General features: G+C 30.7%; 1 protein-coding gene across 1 annotated transcript; it reads right to left on the reverse strand.

Annotated features, from left to right (window-relative positions):
• Positions 1-2220: 2220 nt before the first annotated feature.
• Positions 2221-6239, reverse strand: LOC123228567 (protein BEARSKIN2). The gene is made up of 3 exons (XM_044653969.1): positions 6077-6239; positions 3270-3547; positions 2221-2865 (listed from the first exon to the last, which is right to left on the reverse strand). The coding sequence occupies exons 1-3, from the start codon at positions 6237-6239 to the stop codon at positions 2242-2244; spliced, it is 1065 nt and encodes a 354-aa protein (XP_044509904.1). The 3' UTR covers positions 2221-2241.
• Positions 6240-10154: the final 3915 nt, after the last annotated feature.

Here is a 10154-nt window from a genome sequence, read left to right on the forward strand (position 1 = left end):
GAAAGGCGCTAGACATGGCTTTCTGCAAACTCTAAGGAATTGTTGGAAATAAAGTCTAATATACTACAACTTCTAATTAGAGGAGAGGATAAAATAGTATGGATTCTGCAACACCAAGGCAACTTCTCCATTCGATCAGCTTGGGAAGATGTATGGGAAAGGAAACCAAAGTGGTTTGGAATGACTTGATATGGTTTAAAAAGCACTATACAAGACATTCTCTAATCGCTCGGATGGCCAAAAGAGGGAAACTAATGACAAGGGATAGATTATTGAAGTATGGGTTAATTTCTCATGTTATTTGCATCCTTTTTTTTTTTTTTTGGTAATTTAAAAAAAGTTTGCATCCTTTGCAACTAGGGGAAAGAAAACCTTGACATTCTTTTCTTTAATTATGATTTAAGAGGGGAAATATGGAGTAACATTATTAGTCTTTGTCATCAGTGTTACAATCCTTAGCCTTGGTTGGATTATATATCTAATTATGTTGAAAGATGGGAAAAAAGAAACCTTGAGGAATTGCCTTATTAAGCTTTGCTTTAGAGCTATTATATACTGTTTTTGGAAATAAAGGAATAATATTTGTTTCATCAAAGGGAGAACAAGTAAAGAGAAACTGATTAGCCTTATTAAAGAGCAGGTGCAGGGAAGACGTCTCTTCTTAGTAAAATTAAGAGGACAAAGGAGAATGAGGCACTTGTGAGAATTTGGAGCCTTCCTAGATGTATTCTCAAATAATCCTATTAATTACTCTTTTATGTTCATGTGTTCTTTTTGTAGCTTTTGAGTTTTGGTGTTTGGCTTCTTGACTTTTATCTTCTCCTTGAGTGTTAGATAGATTGTCAAGAGGCTTTGGTTGTTTCTCTTTATGTTTGTAATGTATTGGGTGATTGAGTTGTAATTTGTGATCTTGTTTAGACTTAATCCAAGGTCTCTTTGTCCTATGGTAAGACCTCTTTTTTTGTTAATGAATTAATTATTTACCATAAAAATGGTTATAATAACGTACTACAAATTTATTGCCATAATAGGTTGTCACCTAATCCAATATTAGCTTGGTTGTTACTCAACTAACCAAACTTTGACATTAAGTAATTTTTGAGGTAAACACTACTTTAGTGTCTTAAACTTGATAAGATATTAGTTGATAAAGGATCTAATTGCACAATGACCATACCATTGACAGGTTCATTTTTTCACAAAGTCCTCATCATTTTGGTGTTCATGATGTCTTACTCAAGGCCACTATTAGTTTGTGAATTGAGGGTTGATTTAGTGTAGATCAATCATGATTGTGTTTGTTGCTAACATGATAAATAACCTATAGGTCATACACAATAGAGGTTGACTTTAGTATCTAGACGTTAAGTATTAGAACAGAAATAAATTTGTGAGAGACAATGACCATTTTAGATAAAGGAATGGTTGTCTTTGGTTTGCATTAAGGAACACTCACTCTATGCATTGGATGAAAAGTTGGTTGGGTTTAATGTTATCGAACAATCATTTCATAATTTGGAATGCTCATTCTATTTGAAATATATATTTAATATCATTTTGCCTTAGCCATGCAAGTTACTGTTTAATACACTTTTCATTCATCTGTATAGATATTCTCTCTCTTAAAATTACCATATCTTTCACACTAATCCATAATATATGACTGCTAGCATAGTCCAAGACTTTCGTTCATCTTTTCTATTTATTTTGTAATGACTTGAGTAGTTCATGTAGACAAGTAGAGGTGTTTCTACACTTTGAAGGATTGTGGAAGCATTTAATTAGAGATCCATCGAAGAGAAGGAGCCAACAACACTGGTATATGCATTCCATCTTACCCTAGTTTATTTTGTATCGATTCACACCCTTGATCTATGGGTTATGGTTTTTGTGCAAGTCAAATAAATTTTATATTTTGTTACATTTATTTTCTTATGATTTTGGCACAAAATCCTTACAATCATTATTTCACCATTTATGTCTGATCGTTTGGCCGCATGTCAAATATTACTGAATTGTTATTTTAGATACATAAATTATACACGTGTAACATTTCATTCATATGGCTTTAAATTATTAAATAATTTGTATAAATTATCATTTTTTTTGGTAAGTTGTATAAATTATCATTATTCAATTCAATTAACATTAATCACTTCACTTAATTAATTAATTAATCCATATTCAAATCACAAAATAATAATCAAACCCAAATTATCAAATTAAATATTACACGTACAACTATTTTTCGAACCCCCAAAAGTTCATCTCCCCTCGCTGTGAAAGCTGGTTAATTTGATGATTTGCATCTTCAAATCTCACCCCCTTTGTTGTGGAATCATCAGAAACCAATCGGTCAAGCATTGTCCAGTCGTTCAAGCTCGTTTGATCATCTCTCCCCATTATAACCACCTGATGAGTTGTGTGTTCACAAGTTCCAACTTCTACTCCTGGCTCACAACCTTGATGATGATGGTACCTTAAACTCTCACTGCCGCTCTCGCCACCATCATGACTAGGGTTCGAGAAAAGTTGCTTCACCATTGGGGAGTCTGAAGGGAGATTTGAGAAGTTTGGAACTATTGTTTGGGGTTGGAAAAGAGAGTATTGAGGAGGTGTGGGGGTGCGGTAATGTAGGGCTAGTTCAGTTGTCTTGTTGAGTTCAAATGGTTGTTGTTGATTGTGGTATTGGCGAATTAGGTATTGATTTTCTCTATGGATAAAGTGAGAGTGATTAGGATTTGATGCATTATTGAGTTGATGACGATGATGTTCGGAGGACGATGAGTTCATGTTTGAGTTTTCATTTCCCACTTTGAATAAGTTCTTCTTCTTGAAAACCCTGCACACCACCCACCCATCTTCCTACATATGCAAATCGATTATTAAACATAAAAAATTATTAATAAATTTATTTTTCAATTTTAATATGTAAATGATATTATCATGTTGAGAAGATTATAATAATGAATGACACTGTTATGTTATAAACAATACTAAATAAACTGGGTGAGTGCATATTTTCATTTTTCTTGAAAATTGTCAAATATTAAAAAAAATTAAAATTTTGAGATTAAAACTTCAAATATACATGAAATTTTGGATTTATTTTTTTAAGTGAATAAAGTCTTATAATATGTTCTCTTTCTATCCCATTATTTGAATGTCTATTCTCTTTCTCTTATACATGATGTATGATTTGTAATTACTATATAAATCACGTGATTAATCATTTAATTAATTAATTAATAAGAAGAGAGTCTACTCACAGTAAGGGATGTCTGAGCATCATCAGCATCTTCAAGGCGATATTCATGCATGATCCAATCTGTTTTTTGGCCATGGGGAGCTCTTCCTCTATAGAAAACTAGGGTTTTCCTCATTCCAATTTTCTTGTAGCTGTTTCTAATGCACTTATCCCTCCCTGTTGCCTTCCAAAATCCTGCATTTGTCGCTCGATTCGTTCTTGATCCTGTTGGGTACTTCCGATCCTTGTGACTGAAAAAATACCACTCGTTTTGTGGTGTTGATCCAATCTTGCATCTTTCTATACATTTGTATGAAGAAAAATATCTTAATCATGCAAAGCCCTAACTCATATGAAATAAGCAAAATCTTCAGCTTAATTACACATCAATTTTTTGAAGCATTTTGTTGAATATTATAATGCGATAATTCTTAAATGCTCATGAAAATAATATATATTTCTGATTGTAATTATGATAAATTTAATTACTTAAATTATCATTTACTTTACAAATCTATTATTAGCAACAAATTGAAGGAATTAACAATCAAATTATGAGTTTGATAGATTTAAAGCAAAAATTAACAATGGGCAGTGGTGGAGGGATCGGTGCTTATGGGTCAACTGACCCATTTTTATTTTGAAAATATTTTACTCTAATAAATATATAGTATCAATAAAACCTTTAAAGGTTTGTATTAACCTCATATATTTCATCAATATATATATAAATATTTTTTATTTTATTGTTATTCACCTTGATCCTGTAAGTTTTATTTTTGACTTCATCTTTAACAAAGTCAATTTAAGATGCATGTCTCAACAATTTAAGAAGATTAACAAACTGAATGTCTGATTCATACCAAACTCAAAATTTACCGATAAAAAGAGATTTATCAACAACAAATTATGAGTTTGATAGTTTAGAGCAAGAGAATTAACAATGAATTTGTCAATCTCAAATTCAGACGTCCACATTTTATATCAAGGTTAAATAACAAATTAAATGTATATTTCACACTTAATTAAAAGTTGTGACTTTATAAAGGAGGTTAAATCATAGTTGGAAGAATATTAAGGGAACACGAAGTTGTAGTTATGCATGCTTCTTAATTCTAAGGCATGAGATGGTTTATGTTTTAATGTTGAGCCTTAAATTCTAACTTAAAATAAGAGATGAAGCTTTGGATCTTCGATCACTGCATTAAATGGAGGTTTGACTAATGAACAGTAGAAATTCAAACCCAAATCTAGTTAATATTATTATTAGGCCAAAAGATTTTTCCCCCCCTAAGGTTTGGTAAAATCCCAAACTTTCATCTATTAATTTTAAAACTAAATATTCACTATTTTATCAAAATTTCACTGTTAGGGTTTAGAGCAAAAATGTTATTTAGTGAAAAATATTAAAAAATTAAAAAATTTTGTATTTCCTCTTTTAGTTTAAAAATTAAATAATTTTTTCTATTCAAAGTTTAAAAAGTGACAATTCCCTCCTAAGGTTTTTTCCATCACCATTTTTTATGAACTTCACTATCATCAACACATTCTCCCGCCCTTCCTCCTAAGCAATCTTCATCGGAGATGAAAACAACGAATCATCTTTATCTAAGAGACGTTTTCATCATCGTCTGTGTGTTCTCTCTCCCTTCCTCTTTGACAGTCTTTATCGAAGACAAAGACGATATTCATCATCATCTAAGACGTTTTTATCTCTTAAATGAATACAATTAGTAGTCTTTTTTTTTTGACGAAGATTGTCAGGGAGAGAGGGAGAGAAATGCGTTAGTGACAACAAAGTTTGTTGGAAATGGTGATGGAAAAAAACTCTAGGGGGAAATGATTACTTGTCAAATTTTATATGAGAAAAATTGTTAGATTTTTAAACTAAATAAGGAAATTGTGATAAATTTTAAAATTTTTAAATATTTTTAGCTAAATAGCACATTTACCTTTAACTTCAACAATAAATTTTAATATAATGGTGAGTATTTGAGTTTTTAGAAGTTAACATAGGGGAGTTTAGAATTGCACCAAACTTGGGTTGGGAATAAGTGCATTGGCCTTATTATTATTACCCTAATTATAGAATTCCCGTGGAGTAGACGGATCTGTGAAGAGGTCAATGATTTCAACTGTAATGTAATTGTTTATTTGTAGGAGATCTACTACATATAATTGAATAGAAAATAGAAATATTCCCGGACGTAATAAATTTGACTTAAAAATTGTTATAAAAAATGAAATTCTGATTTTATTTAGTAAGGTCAAGAATTGCACGAGTGGTCAATTTAACAATCATTTGGAACTGCAAAGTTCCGTGGACTGAATTCATAATATCATACTATAAGATTAATTCTTTTTATACATATCCAATATTTTGGCTGATCAAATCCATAATATTCCATGCAAATTCATTAATTTCCAGTTCAAAACTTCTAATTTCTCTCGCGTAAACAAATTTCAGAGCGACTCAACATTATTAATTAGCTTTTGAAAAATAGAGAGTAATCTTGACTTTTGAAAAATATAAAGAAACTAAACATTTAACTTTAAATTTCTAAAAATTAATTCAGTTTCTAATTCTTGAATTAGTATTAATTAGCTTAAAATAAAACTTCTAAAACAAATTAATCTAAGAAACACACTTAAAATACATATGATATATAGTTAATCAAGCTGAATTCTCTAATATTGTAAATTATGAGATGAATGACAGTTAGCTCGCATGCATATATAGTACGTACTGATGATCATAAATGCATGCTTAAATGAAATTAAAATGAATAATTAAGCTTCAATAATGATAACTAAGCTTTAATTACTAACCTTGCAACTCCCATGGCTCTATCTTGTTCAAATCTACTTCTCTAATCACCTCCATCTCAAACTTTTGAAAGGACAACTTCTTTCTCAAGTAGTAATGCAGCAACTCTTCATCTGTCGGATGAAATCTGAACCCTGGTGGCACACTGCCGCTCGAAGACGCCATCACCAGACTATATATTCAGTACAATAACAATAATAATATGCACAGTAACAATATTGAAACTTAAACCTATTTTTTTCTATAGCTTCAAGTTTATAATTATTCCTGAGAAAGCAAGCGCTTGAATAAATATGAAGGAAAGAGAAAGAGACGCGGGAGGGGATTGTGTCAACGGGGGCAGGGGGGGGAGGTTAATAGGGAAAATGGAGAAGAGGGGAAGAAAGTTGACGGCCGGTGACTACGGCGGAGGGGATGGATAAAGCTATCGTAAAAAGCAAGTATGAGGATGGTATTATTCTGCATTGTTTAGTAATTGGAACATTTTTTTTGGCAACATGCCTTTCTTGGAGCGTGGGCATTAAGACTCTTAATAAAATGCTAATCCTAAGTTATTGCTAATTAATTTAAGGGTGTTCAGTTAAAAGATTATTTATAATTTATATTATAATTAAATATTTAATTTTTATAAAAAATTGTTAAGAAATTATGAAATTCTTCATCATTATAACAAAAATTATAAATTATATTTTGTAAATTTATTAATTATTAGCTTTTTTCCGAAAAGAATAAAAAAAAAAATGTAATTGAAGGTGTTGTAAGAACACGCGCTGCAAATACTTGTATTAGCATTTGCAATATGTAATTGATTGAAATATTAAAATCTATAAATGATCCCGAGAAATTAAAAAATAATATTAATTAGGGGATATTTGATTGCTCTCAACGCAAGAGCTTGAAAAAACAGCTAGTAAACTTCTTGGGATTTTCACTTCCGATTGGACGGCTCAATATTTATATTCTTTTCTATTAAAATAAATATGGACTAACAACCTAATTAGCTCATACTAATTTCCATAATTATATTGAATTAGAATTTAATATTTTTATTTTATTTTTAATTTATTCATCACAACAGTTGGAGTCGCAGTCGCCATTGCTGGCTATTTTTTTGCTAGGGCTGGCACATGTGAGGATGACTTTGAGAGCTTTCGGATTAATTTCCTTGATTCATTTGCAAGCTTTCTTTCTGTTAAATTTGTTATATACTAATGCTAATTATAATATATTTTTTATGATTTGAGTTTTCTTCAGACGTTGAATAGATAACTACATCAACAATCTTGATGACATGTATTTAAGTACAATAACATATTGCTAGTTGTATAAATATTCAAATAAGTATTTAAATAATAATATATCATTATATAATTAGATATATTTTATTTTTAATTCAAGATTACTCAATCATATAATAAATATATTATTTGATATTTAATTAAATATTCAAAATTAGATATACATATATATATATATATATAATTTTATTAGTACAATAATAATTAATATTAATTTATATAATAATAATGGTATATAAACGTATAATTAAATAATTTTATATTAAAAATAAAATCAATATATCATTATATAATAAAACATCATCATTAATATACAAATTTATATTTATTATTAGTAAATATACTCTAATGCATAGAAACTCACAAGTTATATTTTAAATTTCAAATTTGGCCAACCAATTCAACCAAAAATCGGGTTAATAGCTAAAGATTATTGTTTTAGTCAATAAGTTAGATTGATTCAGAGTTGCCGTAAATGAAAAGTACATAATCTCAGTTTAATTGCTCAGTCTTGCCATTATACTAGTGTCAGTATGATACTAAATTCACCGATTCTACCAATTGTGAATCTAATCAATGTCTAATCCGAAATGTAAAAACGTTGCTCAGATGTTAAAAAATAAGAGGAAAAAAAAAATCACAATATGATTGATATTAAAAAAAAAAAAAGGAGGTAATACTATATTTGATATATATACTTATAATATTGACTGAATGATAAAATGAAAAGTATAATCCATTAATTTTTTCGCAAGAGTATCACTGAATATCACTGATGCAAGATTATTATACTGAAGAAAAGAAAAATAAAATGCAATTAGTCTTCATATTTGTATTAGAAAAAATATAATAATAAAACTGTGTATAAATAATAAATATAAATTTATATATAAATAATGATATATCATTACATAATTAGATAATTTTAAATTAAAGATAAAATAATATAAATTATACAATAATATATTATTATTTGTGTACAAATTTATACTTTTTTTTTATAATTAAAATTGATTACTATTAAAAAGAGTTTTACCACGTAGCAAACCTTAGGTTAAGGTAACAACAACCAACAAAGCAGAGCCACAACTCTTTAAAAAAAAAAAAAAGACTACATAAACATGAGGGAAAGCTCACTAAAAACCCAACAAATAAACAATACAAAACAGGTACAAGAAGCCAAAAGTAACCTCTCAATAGCCACATATGCTTCTAGGAAGACCCCAACTCAAGATTAGTCAATCATTCTCATTTGAATTAGAGATCTTAGCAAGGGAGCATCTTTCTCTAACAAGCCTTTTGATAATGCTTATGATGACTTCATTTTCTTTCCTTCCTTTTTCCAAAGCAAATGTTATTCCTCTCTTGCCAAATGCAATACACTGTGGCTCCAAAGCTCATTTTACTCAAGGTATTATTCAAGTTTGCTGATTTCCATCTACTTGTGCAACTAACCACATACTCCTTCCAAGGGAGCGGTCTATATTTTGTTTGACACAAGTCAAGAATAGTGCTCTGATGCGAACCTTGATGATTTGACGCAAGACCTAACACTCAAGAAGATATTTTCCCAGGATTGAATCGGTTTCGTCACGTAATTAAACCTTGACCTGAATCGATATGGAATCGAACGAACCTTGGTATTGTGAATGGTGAACGCCACAAGACAAGCTTGATAAGTTTAAGATTGTAAACTCAATAGTAAGCAATCTATTTGTGCAAGTCGGCCAACCAAAAAAAAACCTCTATTCATCATGAAATGTTTTGTTTTTATAGTATAATGTCAACTTAACCCTAAACTACCCATGACCCAATGGACTTCCAAACTTCCCAAAGCCCATTACCTAAGTAACTACCCAAAGCACTAATTAAATTAAAAGAAAATATGTCACTTGGGCTCAGTAAAGTCTAGCCCGATCACAAACAAGATCAAAATCATAAAACTGAAAATCCTAAATTTGGGCAAACAAAAAATTATGAAATACAGACTGAAACGATGTTATTTGGGCCTCCAAATTGGGTGCAATTGGAAAAGCTGGTTTTCATTATAGAGATCAAAACAAGCTTCGCGTTGATATATTACAGGCCACGTAACTCCTCCCGGATCAAAAGTTATGGTCATTCAAAGTCTGTTCGCGCATAAGCTTTGGGCCTGAATCAAGTTGACCTCTCTGTTGACTCCTTCAAGCATCCAATCGTCCTTGAGTGAGCTGATCTTAGTCTCCAAGCCCTCCACAAGTCCAACTAAGGCTTGTTGCATCTTCTTAACTCTGCTCCTCGTAATTGGCCCAATCGGAATATGTAGCGGATCTCCTTGATGGCTCGATGTGCCTACGATGCCTCCATCATTCCCTCCCTCTTGAAAATGATTTGTCCTCAAATTTGCATCATCAAAAGGGGATAGGTTAGAAACATTAAAAGTAGCACTTATATTATACTCACCTGGAAGATCCAATTTATAGGCATTATCGTTAATCCGCTCGAGTACTTGAAATGGACCATCACCCCTCGGATGTAACTTCGATTTGCGTTGGGATGGAAATCGTTCCTTTTGCATGTGCACCCAAACCTAATCACCAGGTTGGAAGACCACCTTGTGTCTTCCTTTGTTAGGTTGTTTGGCATATTGTTCAATTCTCCTCTCAATATTTTGCCTAACTTTCTTATGAAGCTGTCGAACTAACTCTGCTTTCCTTTTGCCATCTAAACTGGTACGTTCCTCAACAGGTAAAGGTAACAAGTCCAAAGGTGTAAGTGGATTAAAACCATAAACAATTTCAAA

This window comes from Mangifera indica, chromosome 11 (assembly GCF_011075055.1).
Source record: "Mangifera indica cultivar Alphonso chromosome 11, CATAS_Mindica_2.1, whole genome shotgun sequence".
NCBI lineage: Eukaryota > Viridiplantae > Streptophyta > Magnoliopsida > Sapindales > Anacardiaceae > Mangifera > Mangifera indica.